A 16,826-nucleotide genomic window follows, 5' to 3' on the forward strand; every position below is an offset into this window, starting at 1 on the left:
AGGTGTCACGAAGGACAGTGTCTGATTCCCATCACGTGTTCAACTCAAGTCACGTTTCCATACAGAGATGGTGGCTATGTTTGATTAATGGCCACCTGGACTTGCAGCCCATTTGGACACCTGAGAAGATGTTTCTCTCAGTCGTGAGGGGAGGAATGTTAATGGGAGGAATGCTGTTAACAGTTGGAGCCTTTCCCAGCCTTTTAATGGACAAAAAGTGAGTACATCACACACATTTCAAACACCACACTTCAGAAATTAAATAGGATACACACTGAAGTGAAAAAGTGTTTCCCCCCTTCCCAATTTCTTTTAGTTACACTTAAATATTAGTCAACGCCATCACAACTCAACACATGAAAATGTTTATTATTAAGGGAGAAAAAAATTCCAAACCTACATGGACTTTCGTGATTGCCCCCGCTGTTGACACATGAGAGATCTCAGTCTGAAAAAGGTTATAAAAACATTTTAAAGTTTAGGGACTCCAGCAAACCACAGTGAGAGCCATTATCCACAAATGGTGAAAACATGGAACAGTGGTGAACATTCCCAGGGGTGGCCAGCCAACCAAATTTACCCCAAGAGCACAACGACAACTCATCCAAGAGGTCACAAAAGACCCCACAACAACATCCAAGTTGAACTTTTTGGAAGGTGTGTGTTCCATTCCATCTGGTGGTAATGTAACTCTGCATTTCAGAAAAAGAACACCATTCCAACTTGTTTTCTGCATGTCAAATTGTAATTGTAATTCCCCTTTTCTGTGCATTCTAGCGTGAGAAAATGAGTTCATATGAGCTAGCAAAGCATTCCATGGGACATACCAATTTTGATGCTCTAACATAAACACCCTCAAAAAACAGTGTCCCATTTACATAACTAACTTGTATATTAACCAGCTACAGCAATATTATTATTGTAGCAGCAATCATAAAAAACTATTTTTATCTGGCGGACTAACAGGACACGTCGCTAATAGCTAGTCTCAGCGTCACTCACAGGCAGAAGAGTGGATACCTAGCTCTCAATTTCGCTACAAAGTCTCAACAAGATGCTCGTTTGTCGTCAGCATCTTTTACCGGAGGACTGTGCTGGAAGACACAGCCATCCCAAGGAAAGTGGACATCGGAAGTGTTGTTGTGCAACCAGATACTGCAAATATTACATGTTATCATCAGTGTACGTGGTAATGCATGATCACAGCATGTATGCAAGGTTTTTTTTTAAAGGACTTCATAGTCAAAATAGGTGTGTCCCAATGATGTGTGTTGTTCGCTAGCTCATTTTAACTTGTTTTCTCGTGTTATAATGCACAGAATAATGCAAATAAATAAAAGGATTGTGAATGACGGGCAAAATTTTAAGTACAGTTCCCCTTTAATGACACCGAGCAACATAATATTAGCTTTTTGAAAATTCAGCCCCAGAAATTCAGTGAGCGTGCTTGAGCATGTCTTGAGTAAAGTCAGGAAAAAGTCTCAAGAACCTACGCTTGAAAAGACACAGGAGGTCATGCAATTTTGATTTGAAGCATCCGTCATCGGGTCTTTATAGCCATTTCCAGGCGTCCTTCAAAGGCGAACTAGTCCTACCAATTTTCTCCATTCATTCATTTTCTACCGCTTATTCTCACGAGGGTCGCTGGAGCCTATCCTCTTCGGGCGAGAGGCGGGGTACACCCTGGACTGGTGGCCAGCCAATCACAGGGCACATATAGACAAACAACCATTCACACTCACATTCATACCTATGGACAATTTGGAAACCGGAGTACCCAGAGAAAACCCACGCATGCAAACATGCAAACGCCACACAGAGATGGCCGAGGGGGGAATTGAACTCGGGTCTCCTAGCCGTGCAGCCCCAATTTTCTCCAATGGTTAACTAATTTGAACCACATATACTAGACAAATGGGCGACGCCAAATTGTGGAACAGTTGATACAGCATGATGGCAAATTTGAATGACTCGCCATCAAATGGCCAGCTGATGATACTGTGATGTATTACAAGCGTTATAGTACCCTTCCACCTGAGCGACGTCATCTCACATCAATTTCTGGTCAAGGGCATGTTGACATACACTCTAACTATAATTCAGACCTTCATTCTCATTAAAAAAAAACACCAAACATGGTGATTTACATTTGGAATGTTTTGCTGACCTTGTAGGTGAGGGGGAGGCTTTGCTCTGTAAATCTGCTGCTGAATCGTGAACTCCTTAACGAGCTTAAAGACCTCGTTTGCGTCCTCTTCATCACTAGCTACGCTGCCGCTGCCGCTGCCTGGCCGTCTGCAGCTCTTGGATGTGCTATGCTGTAAATCCCTCAGAGGAGATGCTGACTTCAAGCGTCAGCCATCGGCCCTGCCGGCAGGATTAACAGCATCAGTAAGACTAAAAGACGACGCCACCTTCAACTATTAGCTTTAGGAAACATTTTGCACTTTTGATGTGATCACACAGCTTTCCAATTTAACCAGGCTACACAAGAAGGGAGTTCAGTTAAGCCTGCTAATGCTGATCATGTTTTCTTGATGTAAGATCTGATGGCAACATACAGTTCACTTCAATTACTAGTGTTTAGTCAATTTCACATTAACTAGTTAACTAAAGCCTCCATCTGTTCTGTAGGACCACTTTTGTCAAGTCTAGTATAGTTTTGTCTTCAGTATTGTTCTAATTTTAGGGCTCTTTTTGTCACAGTTGATTATGCTTACGGATAGAAAAAAATCTTACGAGCACTTTATAAAATACATAGTAATAATGTAAAAATAAAGTACTAAAATTACAAGAATAAAATAAAAATAATGTCATAACATAGAATACATTTGGAAATTAAATGAATCAATTAATAATAAAGGCCTCACAGCTAGGAGACCCGAGTTTCTCTGTGCGGAGTTTGCATGCGTGGGTTTTCTTCCTCCCACATTCCAAAAACATGCTAGGTTAATTGGTGACTCCAAATTGTCCATAGGTATGAATGTGAGTGTGAATGGTTGTTTGTCTATATGTGCCCTGTGATTGGCTGGCGACCAGTCCAGGGTGTACCCCGCCTCTCGCCTGAAGACAGCTGAGATAGGCTCCAGCACCCTCGCAACCTTCGTGAGGATAAGCGGTAGAAAATGAATGAATGAATAATACAGTGGTGCCTTAACTAACATCCGTCCCTGTTAGCTTGTTTTTCGGTTCACGTTCCAAATTTTTCTTTATAAATTGGATCATTCCACCTTCGGCCATCTCTGTGTGGAGTTTGCATGTTCTCCCCGTGCATGCGTGGGTTTTCTCCGGGTACTCCGGTTTCCTCCCACATTCCAAAAACATGCTAGGTTAATTGGTGACTCCAAATTGTCCATAGGTATGAATGTGAATGGTTGTTTGTCTATATGTGCCCTGTGATTGGCTGGTGACCAGTCCAAGGTGTACCCTGAAATTGTATCATGGTTTCATTCATCTGCTTGTTTAGCGTGTGGTTTGTTTAAGCTGCCATCTTGAATCACACACACAAATCTAAATCTTGGCCATGGGCTCCATTTTAAAGCAACAGCGTTTGTTTATATTAGAGCTTTCTACTGCCAGGGAGATATACAGAATGTAAAATTGACCGCACAAAATATAAAGGCGATGGACCGTATACCAAGATAAGGGTGCAAGACATCCAAATTTTACCACTTACAGAGAAGACCATCATCATCTACTCTGGTTCCTCCATAACAGTCTATAAACCCGTTGGCGTATTGATGGTGACACTTGGTGTTTCTGCCTGTCTCGTTTTACATCCATAACGCTCATTTCTTGTTCCAACAACAAAACATAAGCATTCAACTTAGGGAGTCGAACATAGCGCAGGTATCCCCTCTGGCGCATTTCCACAATGTCACTGCCACCAGCAAGGTATACATGTTTATTAGTTGTAGAACATTGATATTGATGGTTTTGTGGGGTCCTGCCCCCCAACAAAATGTAATTCTCTGTTATTCATCTGGCAATTTGACAATCATATGTCATATCTGGGGCATTTTCTAATTTTCTGGAAAACTGTGCATGTTAAAAAGCTTTTAACAACCCCCTCAGAAACAGTTTTAAAAAAGGGGGATTGCCTTGCAAGCATAATCTCTCCTCCCCCCCCACTCTTGCAAAACCAGGTAAAAGTGATGTTAAATGTTCCATTTTCTATGCCGTTTCTCTTCACTCAGGTCGTGTGGGTATGCCAGAGCCTATCCCAGCCAATGGCAGGACACATATAGACAAACAACCATTCATACTCACATTCATACCTATGGACTCCTATTGGAGTCGCCAATTAACCTAGCATGTTTTTGGAATGTACTCGAAGTAAACCCACACATGCATGTGGAGAGCAGGTCTTCCCGATCTCCTGACTGTGTGGCCAACATGCTAACCACTCATGCACCATGCGGCCCTGTTGCCCGCTCATCTCTAATTATTTTTGCAGCATTTTCTGCATGTAAAACTACAATTATTGTCTATGAAATGTGTTTTGTGTTAACATTTTTAATTGAATTATACTGGATTACCTTATTTTCTATTGAAAAAATTGCTTTGGTTTGAGTCAATTTTTTAACGGATTGATGACGTTAACCAAGGCATCCACTGTATTTAATTGTACACAGTTGAAAACAAATACAAATCAATACATTATCTATACAATACATAAAGTTTAACTAGGAGAAAATAAGACATTATGACTTTATTCCTTGCATTTTACTATTTTGACTTTACAATAAGGTACACAAAACTACAGCAGTTACTGAGGAACTAATGAAGAACTAATGGCTGACTAATAATCTGACTAATAACCATGAAATAGCATGATTTATTGATGAATGTATTTTTGAAAAACTGTTTGAACCGCAAAATGGCGAGGGAAGATTGTAACGCTTATCAGTTTCATTTTATTGGTTCTAACCCCCGACCATGATAGCTCTGCAAAGTAGCATTCAATATTAATAAATGGAATATTTTCATATATAAAACCTATTTATCACCTTCCAGAAACATTTTCTATCATTGTTAGTGCCCTGTACACATGAAATAAGACCCTATAGTCACATTTACACTCCTATTATTCTTTGTTTACATCCCTTTGCACAACTATAATCTGCTGGCAATGGGATCATTGCAGAAACTGTAAATATAACATGCTACTGAGCTAACTAGTTAGCCTCCAACTTGTTTATTCCAACCGTAAGAAAGGGTTTCAAACAGAGTGGGGAAGAAGGACAAAGTGTAAGAGGACAAAAAACTTCATTTATGTCGGACATGCAGTGTGAAAGTAATATCATCTCATGCCATGTCTCATCAATGTAACATCACTGTTGCCAAGCAACCAGGATGCTACATATAACTTGTCATTCCATGTTTTTGGACTAAAAATAGGCCACAGTCAACCACAGAAAACAAATCGTTCATGTATATATTTGTGAAAAAACGCAATGTGAGGCACCAATGACTGAACATGCAAGGGGCGACTGTTTTGGACTTTTCCCGACGGTAATGACTTTTGGATCATAGGGATGATGTCACATTATTAAAAAGCGCCCATGTCATCCCAGCTATGCTGCCCACGGCCTTTAGAGGGCATCACTTTAGCCCTCAATGAATTCCTTTCTTTACAGTTCGCTTCCGAGCAAATGTCTCTTGTGAATTAAAAGATAAAAACGTTAACCCTCATTTCATGTCATCGCCTGAAAAAACTTCAGAGATTGAAAGAACCATTTTGCTAATGGCAGATAATGTTTTGACGGCGCATGAATATTAAAACCAGCACCCTCCAACATCTGCCTATGGCTTTAAACTGGGCATGAATGGTTGCATGAATGTTTCAGCATGCACTTATCTTCAGTGAGTTCATCATAGTGGGACCTTCACACACACTCCCAAGGCCATTCATTTTTCATGCTGCCCCGCTGGCAACGTCTTAAGGGAACGACTAGGAAATGACTGTGAGAATCCTCCTCCGCGCTGTGTAATACCAACAAGCACGCTTGGCCTTCACATCCTGCATGTACTTTTAAAAACACGTGATGATGATGATGACTTGGATTCAAGTGCTGCAAAATAAATGAGCACAGAGACAGTACTGTTGTGTCCAACAATGTAATGCAACAAAAACATAGCAAATTCTGAAAGTGCTATAGTATGCTACGGTATAGAATGGCTTATTTGTTACATTGTGGAACATCATGTTCACACTTGCACAATTCGGTATGTCTGAAAATGAGGTAGTGTAGAATAGCAATATTCATTCATTTTCTACCGCTTATCCTCACAAGGGTGCTGGAGCCTATCCCTGCTGTCTTCGCGTGAGAGGCAGGGTACACCCTGGACTGGTTGCCAGCCAATCACAGGGCACATATAGACAAACAACCATTCACACTCACATTCATACCTATGGACAATTTGGAGTCGCCAATTAACCTAGCATGTTTTTGGAATGTGGGAGGAAACCGGAGTACCCGGGGAAAACCCACGCATGCACGGGGAGAACATGTAAACTCCACACAGAGATGGCCGAGGGGGGAATTGAACTCGGGTCTCCACTCTATGAGGCCTGTGCGCTAACCACCCGTTCGCCGTGCAGCCCCAAATGCCAATATGTAACACTTAATTAAAGGGGACCTATTTTGCTAATTTTCGGCCCTTTGCATTGGGTTGCAGACGCCTATAGAGCAGTTATACACGATAACCTGCCTAGAAAGCTTTCTAGATCTTCCAGATTCTGCACCTCTTTGTGCAGCATTTCCATTTATTTCCTGCTTTCCACCTGGTCTGTTTAATTTATTCCATCTCTCGCCTGCTACTAGGAACACCCACTCCGATGTGATTGGTCACACTCCCAAGCACTCCCGAGGACTTCCGGATACGTAGATCCACGTTCACTGAGTGCAGGTAATCTGCAGCCCATATAAGCAAGTCCAGATCGCACTGACATCAGTAGAACTCAGTGTTGGAAAAAACTCTGTAAAACATCTTTCAGGGCTTACTTCCAAATGCGCATCATTATCTGCCTCTTTGGCATTGTTCAACATTAGAATACAAAATTGTAACAACATTTATAGATCAGAAAAGTGGAAACGCATAATAGGTCCCTTTTAAAAATTTGACTAATGATATGTCCTATTAACAAACGAAAGCATCCATATACGTATTTTCTATACCGCTTATCCTCAATAGGGTAGCGGGGGTTTGCTGTGGCCAAAAAAAAGCATGATTTATTAATTAATATATTTTTGAAAAATCTGCACAGTGGACGAGTGGTTAGCGCGCAGGCCTCACAGCTAGGAGACCAGAGTTCAATTCCACCCTCAGCCATCTCTGTGTGGAGTTTGCATGTTCTCCCTGTGCATGCGTGGGTTTTCTCCGGGTACTCCGGTTTCCTCCCACATTCCAAAAACATGCTAGGTTAATTGGTGACCCCCAATGTGAGTGTGAATGGTTGTTTGTCTATATGTGCCCTGTGATGGGCTGGCGACCAGTCCAGGGTGTACCCCGCCTCTTGCCTGAAGACAGCTGGAATAGGCTCCAGCTCCCCTACGACCCTTGTGAGGATAAGCGGTAGAAAATGAATGAATGAATGAATATGTTTGAAAAACCATGACAGAGTAAAACCACAAAATTTGAAGGACGAAGTGTTTATCCTTGGAAAGCTCAGAGACTCTATAGCTTCAGAAACAGTTGTAATTTCTTCGATAGTTCAAGACTTACGGTAATGCAAAAACAGATAATAATTTGGAAAGATAGATATACTACAGGGTTAATTATTGGACTCCAAGCTACTGTAGCTTTATTTTAAGGCTACAACACACAGGAGGATTGCTGTAAACTATAAAAGTCAAGTAATCAAAAGCAGAATCCCTAAAACTATAAAATGGCCTCACTGAAAAACACACAATGGCAGGCGTTGACTGACCACGCCCCTGTGTGGGAATTCCATTACATGCATGGTGCTCCAATTTAGCTGGTGCACACTTTAGCATGCATTTCGCTAATGGGCAAAGTTTATTCATGTAATAAAACACTGCTGGAGCAAGAAAAAAAAAATATACAGTAAATGTGTATATAAAAAAGCAGCATACCGCCACCTGCATGAGCACCACGGGACCTGCTTTAATGCAGCTGCAGATCCTCCTTCACATACTGAGGGGAGCAGTAGAGGAAGAGGAGGGAGGAGGGACCTGTTTTTTCTCTCCTTGGGAAAAATCAGACCTCAGCTCAGCTCCGAGCGCATTTTGGGAGAGTGCTCAAGCAGGCTGACCCACTCCTCTTCTTCCTCCCGTGCACTATCAGCGGATTGCAGCGATTAGGAGACGGGCGGTGGATGGTGTCAGCCCAGCATCAGCACCATCCTCATGCTCCTCCTCCTCCTCATCAGTGTATGAAATGCGTCACTGCATTCACACACAACAGCGAGGACTGTTCCCTGCACTGACTCTTACACCAGGTAAGCTTTTGTTTTGGATGATTCTTTTATTTAAATTGGTGATTGTAGTTGGGGTCGTATCCTAAAGATGCAGCATTGCAGGAGAAAGGAAGGAGTAGGCCTGCCTGTTACAATACATGATGGATTCTGTTCTATTGTTCTTTCACCTCCATCATGCCTTTCAATCATTTAGTTTACTTTACTACGTTTAATGACAGATGTCCAAAGTGCGGCCCAGGTGCTCTTTGTGTCACAAAGCTCTTTTTTTGGCACATTCTAAGAATCTAGTAAAACATGGGCCACATCAGAACATCACAAAAAGAGGTTCAGGGCTGTACTGAACAGGGGAAAAAAAGGTTATGACACCAAAGTGTCACTCAAATTCAGATTATTTCCTGTCATGCCCCCACTGGAGGACTGGAATGTATTGAGAATACATTATGTTAAACTGTAAACTGAAAACATACATGCATATTGAAGAGTCAAATTGACAAATGTGTGCATGTTGGCAGGTCTGCACTAATATTCAAAGTTCTCCCTGCCTCTCACGGCCCCCCTGACAGTTGACGGCGTCACCCCCAGAGGGGCCCGACCCACTGTTTGAGAAGCACTGCTCTAAATGAACATTAAAGCTGCTGTTTGGCTTGGTTATGTATATGGGGGGGGCGCTAACTTTCAAATGTGGATTATATCCCGCCTTCTTCCTGCTCAGATATGGCAAGCCACGCCCCACACGCTAGTTATGTTTGTCAGCCAATGATAGCAGTTTTGGCAAAGTTCAGTTACTAATGATCCAGCTGAAGTACACACAAGACAGCCGAACACCAATTATTTAATTTGGGCCAAACCAAAATGTTTAATGTCTACTTGTGACTAATATTTACATTTTCTTCTTCAATCTGTTCTTTTAAACCACTATCGGTAACATATTGTAAGCATTGGTCATTTGCAGCCAAAGAGTGATAGCTCCTTGAGTATTGATAATTACCTTCTATGATAGTTAATGCGTGATGTTGTCACAAGATCTCACAAGATTAAAATGTGGTTAGATTTCTCGTTCTTGTGGGCACTCGGACTGTTACAATAATAAATAAATTAATCGCACAATAAATGAAAAAGAACTCAATCATTTTGCCGGTTTCAATATATCGCCATGTACATGCGTGTCATGCAGGAAGAGAGGTCACTCTGTGCATTAATTTCAGGACCTCTGCGTGTTCTATCGAACAATGTCATGAACAGAGAAAGCCCTTTTGTCAGTCGTACTGTAATTCTGTCTCGGTGGGAGGCGGCGGGGCCGCAAGCGTACACACAGTGCAGAACAGTGTAGCGATGAGAGAAGCAATGCAAAGTAACGTAGAAATTAAATTAGTAGATTAAAACATCCATCCATTCTTTATCTATGCCGCTTGTTCTCTTTAGGGTCATGGGGGTATGCTAGAGCCTATCCCAGCTGACTTTGGGCGAGAGGCAGGGTACACGTTTGGACACCCCTGCCTTAAAAGGCAGCAATGACGTGTTTTGGTGTTGTTTTGTTTTACAAGGAGTGCAAGGTTCTATTGCTTCTCACCTCCCTCCCCCACATAGGTGAGCCCATGCGCGTCCCGACGTCCCCACGCTGAGCCCCCAGCTCAAGCAGCACAAACGCTGAAGAGAGAGTGGCAAGTGGCTGTGGAAGGCTGGACCGGATGACACCCTTCAGCTCCGAGGCGCCCGGCCCGTCGGCGCCGGTCCCCCGCTGCCTCGGCCTCTTCCGGGCGCCCGCCAACAACGGCACCTGCGCGGAGCAGCTGAGCGTCTTCCCGCCACTTTCATCCACGCTGGCGCTGCTGGTGCTGGTGGCCGTGCTGGCGGGCATCGTACTCGTCTCTGTGGCCACCTTCCACTTCCACAAGAGGAGGCTCCGGAACCGCAAGATCCAGCGCGCTCAGGAGGAGTTCGAGCGCGACAGTCGCAGCCCCTTGCGTGCTGCCAGTGCGGTGCCCGTGCGGCCCTGCGTCATCGCACGCCCGGTGCGCTGCGTGGCGGTGGAGCAGGCGGAGCTAGGGAGCGAGCGAGGCGTGCAAGAAGAGGACGGTGGCGGTGAACCGGGGGACGACGGCGCCTCTGTGGATTGCTAAACTCAGGGAATGAGACAATGTGGAATTAACCGGAAAAGCAATAAGGCACAAAGAACTCCCATTCATCACTGCTGCTGCTGCTGCTGCTGCTGCTTATAGATGACCGAACGCAGAATACTGAGCATATAGTAAGCCTGTAGGATAGTCAACACACATTAACATACCGGTCCCCAACCATCTTGGCACCACAATTCCAAGGAACACAGTGAGGAGAAATCCATCAAACGCGCAATTACCAAAAGTATCATTTTTTTGCCATAACGCCATCATGCAAGGCTTTACTTTTCAAATTTGTCCACTTTTTATTAACTCAGTCCGCAAGTAATGTTGCTTGGGTTTCTATATTGGCAAGTCCCGCCTCCCTGCTCTGTCATTGGCTATCTTACTTGCAATTGTCGATGTGTCACTGGATAAAATTGATGCCAACACGCCTTGCAAATAAAAGATAAACCAGTCGTCTCGTCTTACAGCATAGAAACTTTCTTAATACGGTTAGAGCCCTGTAGACATGAAATAACAGTCATATTAGTCATTGTTTACATCACAGCCGGTAGCTTGTTTATTTACATTTAAAACTTACCACATCCACACAGAATGGGAGGAGAACGTTTTTCACTCTATCATGTCAGACATGCCATCTTAACTTCATGCAGTTTTAAGGTATTGTAATGTAAGGTAAGAATACCACATATCACTTGTTTTTCAATATGTTATGACTAATAATAGATAATAGCCTACCAGGAAACAGCGATAATTTCTTAATTAATTTCTGAGAAAGTGTGATATTGCAACATGCGGCTGTAGTTTGTTTTTAGTTTATTTGTGATTAGTTAAGGGGATTTCTCTTGAAATCATTTAAGAATCTATAAAGCGACAGAAAAACAGAAGTAGAAGTACAAAAGTTCAAAAGAAAAGTATCATTTGTATTCTGTTGCTTTGGGTATTGTTGTCTTGTTATATATGATATACTTTCGAATTCAGCTATTTTGAGGAGAAATTTGAAAGGTGAAAGGAGCTCAAAAGCAGTGTCAGAGACAGTAATACTGCAATAAAACTAGTTCTTTTCCAGTGACACAATAACTTATTATTATTATTGAAATGGCATTATACTTTAATGTATGCACTTAGTTCCTGGTATTTATATTACTCTTAAATATGTTGAATATACTACGACTCGTGATGTAGACAGTGCTCGAAAAAGAAATGAATGTAAATGAAATATGATTTTTAATACCTCCTATCTCTGTGGTCGCTACCAAGTGAGGAATGGGCCATGACTTGGCTGCCACCTGCTGGTTGGGGACCCTTGCATTATCACACTTGTAGTAGAGCGCATTGTAATTTGCCTGCTTTGACTCTTGGACCTCCTACTCTTCCTCTTCTTCTTCTTCTTCTAACTTGGAACATGTTTAAATTTTAAATCCTCTCCGGGATGTAACACACGATTGTGGTGAATTATTTACACTTGGTGACACAACACACACACACACACACACATAAACACACACGTAATGGCTTAGTTGATCTTCCTTGGCATGTCTTATGACACACTAGCAGTATGTAGTTAGACTCTTAATGGATGTCGTGGTGCTCCACTAGGCAGTGCAAAGCTGCACATGTAGGCTGTAGACATGGCTTATTTAATTTGACATTTATCTTCCTTCCCCCCCACCCCTTCCTCCAATGAAGTGACTCCAGTGTCTCTTTTTTTAAAGACATCTTTAGCTCTAGTTAGCTTTGACGGGATGCAAGACTTTCTCGCTGTAGTTATGCACATCAAGATCGCTCTTGTTTGCGTTTGTGCGTGGGATAATAGCTACAGTGGAAGTGCTAATATTTTCAATATATTCAGTAGAAATGTTATAAATGAGAATGAGGTGGCTGTTTTATTTCTTTGTAAGCTCTTTATATATGGTAGTAACACATAGTGGACCTAAATGGTTGATTCAATACATTCACTGTAAATGTATGAAATGAGGAATGTTTTCTGACTTCATGTAATCTGCCTTATACAAGGAACATACTGTATGTAGTATTTATAAATAAATATGTGGGGGGGGTGTTTTAATCTATGCAGTTGCAACATTCATTCCCAATATTTGTGCTGTGGTGCAAACTCATCGGATAACGTCAACGACCTTCCCGAGGGAATGCCGCATGCACAATGCTCGTACAAAGCATCCGTTTGTCCGACTGACATCCCAATGCGTCCCCCCCCCCGAGATGTATTGATGTGAAGGTTACCCACAGAAGTCACCTCCCTCCTCCCCCCCATATTAAACGGCACCATATCGTTCCTTATTGGAGGTCAGGGGGAGTGAATCAGTGTTGGTCAGGAGTTGGCTGGACACCAAGACACTACTACCGTTCCCCAGCCAAATAAAATGAGCTGGAAATAAAAAGGCTGCTGGTTGGCCGGGATCCAGGACAGGAAAGATGCAGGACGCTCAGTGCCTCACTTCGTTGCCGTCGACGCTACGATACAATTCGTCTTTGCTATGAAATTGTAAACAAGCCGCTGAGAGATGATTCATGCTCAAACATGATGCTGTGAAAAATCGGTTTCAACACTCACACTTTCCAAACATCCACATATCTCAATCATCCTTGTGTGCATTTACACTTTGACACCTCCTTCTGCATATTTTAGGCCACGTCAGTTGGAAATATATGGATATTGGCTCAGACTAAAGTGCTCGGGAATGGGTGGAGGAAAAGTGACCGGGAAGGGGGGGTGGATGGAGGTCAAACAGAGCCAGAAATAGACCTGTAATAGAACTAAGTGGCCGAAATAGATGGAGGTCAGGAATGGATGCATGTAGGTCAATAATCAAGGGAATGGAAGGGGAGAGAAGATCGGCAGAAGAGCTTAGTGAGGTTGGGATTCACGGAAAAGATTGGGAGAACATCAACAATGCAAAGATGTAGAGTCATGTGACTGGATGGGGAGCAGGTGTGTTAAATTAGGTGTTAACACCCTCTCGTTATCACTCTCACAAGCTCTAATACTGACGACTGAGAGTTTGACACCTCATGGCAAAGAACTCTCTGAGGATGAGGGAAAAAGAATTGTTTCTCTTCATGCATAAAGATGTCCTAGGCTATAAGACGATTGATGGCGGCCAAGACCATACAGCAATTTAACACTACAGGTTCCACTCAGAACTCACTAGTGTCCACCAAAGAAGTTGAGTGCATGAGCTAAGTGTCACATCCAGAGGTTATTTTGGGAAAGTAGACGTGTAAGTGTTGCCAGCATTGCGGCAGAGGTTCTCAGGCCACATTTCACACTCTGCATCAAACTGGTCTGCATGAAGGAACCATTTTCTAAAGACAACAAGATAAACTTATTCGAGTCAGGTAGTGTCAGGCATGTGTGGTGGAAACCAGGTGAGGAGTATGTTGGCCCCTGTGCATCAGGCAATACAGTAGGGGTGCAAGTTTTGACACATTTTCACTAAACCTCGTTATTAATCTGAAAATCTTAAAGGGCACCTATTAAGCTTTTCCACTTTTCTGACCTATAAATGTAGTTATAATGTTGTATTCTCGTGTTAAATGATGCCAAAGTTTCAGATAATGAGGTTTGCGCATTTGGAAGTGAGCCCTGAAAGAAGTTCGGGATGGCTCAAAACACTTGGTTTCAAAAGGCGTGGTAAAACTGCCTCTTTGTGATGTCACAGAAGGACAGTCTCCTGATATGGTTCAAAGTCAGGAAGCACTTTGGGTGTGTGACCACACACGTTTTCTGAGCGGGTTATTGTGTGTAGCTGCTCTATAGGAGACCACAACTCAACACAAACAGTCGAAAAATGAGCACAATAGGTCCTTTAACACATTAGTTAGTCTGCATTAGTCCACATGTGTGGATTTCTACATTTCTCAAGTTTAACTTGTTTTTTCATCAAGTCACAAGTCTGAAGTACCACTTTCGGGCAAAGCATAGCTTTGCTAACAACATGGGCAACACAGTTGAAGACGAGAGGTTTCACGACCTGATGGTCCAATATATAGAACACCTTCAAGGGGAACTATCGTCATAAGCATTCACAAATTGTATGGAAATGAAAAAGCAACAAAGTTGGACCAGATGGACAGCAGTAAGTAACCATAACTACGTTGAGGTAAGAGCACTTCTGATACAGTAGTTGGCCACAAGGTTATCCCTATAGCAGGGGTCTCAAACTCAATTTACTTGGGGGCCACTGGAGCTAGGGTCTGGGCGAGACTGGGCTGCATCAGGTTTTAAAAAAAAAATGCATTTATTAAAAACAGAAAAATGAATAAACTTTGCTTTGGTTCCAATTTACTACAAGAAAAGCTCTGATAAAACATTCCACTATTCTCAAATATCAGAATTTCTATTTTTCTGCACAAAAAAACAAATTAAGAATAAAAAAATCAATCAATCAGTAATAAATAAATAAATATAATAATAATAATAAAACAGCAAATAATAAAAACTTAAGAAACCACATATAGTTGGTGGGTAGACAAATTATTTTTTTTCTGATTAAAATGAACAAAGCATTATTAGAGCCCTGCAGACATGACAAAACACGACTATAGTCACATTTATACTCTTTTTATTTACAACAAATTGCGCAACTGCAGGGTCTCTGAGACACATGCTAACTCGCAAACTAGAGAGCTAGCGACCTAAACGGTAGCCTCCAAGTTATTTCCTTTAAACTTAAAAAGCCAAAAACTTACCACTTCCACATGGATAGGGAGGATAACTATTAACAGTTATTTAACCTTTAACATGAACATTAATCAAACGTAATAATTTTTTCTGGTTACATGATACCATACAGCATCCATATCAAACTTGCGCGGGCCGCACTAACATTAAATTTTCATATGAAGGCGGGGGCCTCAAACTAGTGTCCTGCAGGCCACATTTGGCCCACGGGCCGCGTGTTTGAGACCCCTGCCCTATAGAGACAGGTAGTGCTCGAATTATGATGGCAGCAGCCAGGAGTCTACCAATGTAGACTCCTAGACATGGTAAATGTGTGATTAATCATGATTAATCAATCATAGATTAATATATAGATGCATAGATTAATTAACTTGATAATTTGGTCATTTAAAAATCACTTTTGTCTGCAGCGTTTCAGAAATAAAAGCTTACACAAAGGGATGGAACCAGAAAGGGATGGAAGGTACCCTGAAATGGATGCAGTTGTAGGTCACTAGTAACGGGTGGGGCTGGGAGAAGTTCAGTAACCAAGAAAGGATGGAGGTAAAACTCCATGCAATGGATGGAGGTTAGGTCCCAAGAAAGAATGACACCAGTGACCGTGGAGGAAAGAATGAAGGTCAGCAAAGAATGGATGAAGAGGTGAGGTAAAATACTCCAAATGGATGTGAAGGTCTGCATAGTTTGTTAGTTTCCTCCACATCATTATGTGTACAACGAGAGACTGAGATCCATTTTGGTTTGTCTGGGAATAGCCTACATTTTGTAGCCTCATTTACAAATAAAGCAGCCAATTTCCAGGCTTTTGTCATCCCGGGAGGTCGGAGATAAATTTGGCAACGTGAGGAAGCTGGTTGGCCAGTCAGTGGGCTGAGTCCTCTGAGGGTGTTTATTATTATATAATAGCACAATGGAGTATGGGAACATGGAGGCATCCATTAGCAATGCACTACTTACTGATACGCTGTCTGTGTATGTGGATAAATTGTTATACTGCTATGTTGTTTTTTTTATTGATACATTGTCTTTGGACTGGCTGACTGACTTTGTCATAACCGGAATCAAAACCAAAGCAAACCATTGCTTGCATATTTATTTTGACCATAATAAAGGATTTTGCTTTTGTGTGTGTTGCTATAAATTTGTTTCCTAGAAAAGCTGAGTGGTGGGTGGACAGTAGTGTTGTGTCGGTCACAAACTAACGGGTCAAAAGAACTAGTTATTTTTTGTAACGGAATGAACGAGGTCCCCGCCCCTAAAATACCCCTTCAGTCCATTCAGTTGACAATTTTGATTGGCGTTCACCGTTCCTTTTGCAGGGCGGGACAATCAAGGTGCTTCACTGTCTTATCGGAATGATCCGGTTCACTGAAATGAACGGTTTTGCCCACCACTAGTGGACAGGAAGTGACGGTGGGGAAACAGAGTTCAATTCTAGCTTGGCACAGGTAATGGGCGTAACGGTAGTCTTTGTTTTTATTATGGATTACTGTGCCTGTTGTTAGATGTTCAAACCTACATTAAAAGCTGACTAAATTAAATGCTTCACTAAACATTA

The 16,826-nt window shown here is 42.2% G+C and overlaps 1 protein-coding gene across 1 annotated transcript; it reads left to right on the forward strand.

Moving 5' to 3' along the window:
- The first annotated feature begins 8,164 nt into the window (after positions 1–8,164).
- Positions 8,165–12,618, forward strand: LOC131138649 (uncharacterized protein C11orf87 homolog). Its single transcript, XM_058087746.1, has 2 exons — positions 8,165–8,464; positions 10,031–12,618. The coding sequence occupies exon 2, from the start codon at positions 10,132–10,134 to the stop codon at positions 10,561–10,563; it is 432 nt and encodes a 143-aa protein (XP_057943729.1). The 5' UTR covers positions 8,165–8,464; positions 10,031–10,131; the 3' UTR covers positions 10,564–12,618.
- Positions 12,619–16,826: the final 4,208 nt, after the last annotated feature.

The sequence above is a fragment of the Doryrhamphus excisus genome, chromosome 11, assembly GCF_030265055.1.
Source record: "Doryrhamphus excisus isolate RoL2022-K1 chromosome 11, RoL_Dexc_1.0, whole genome shotgun sequence".
NCBI classification, from domain to species: Eukaryota; Metazoa; Chordata; class Actinopteri; order Syngnathiformes; family Syngnathidae; genus Doryrhamphus; species Doryrhamphus excisus.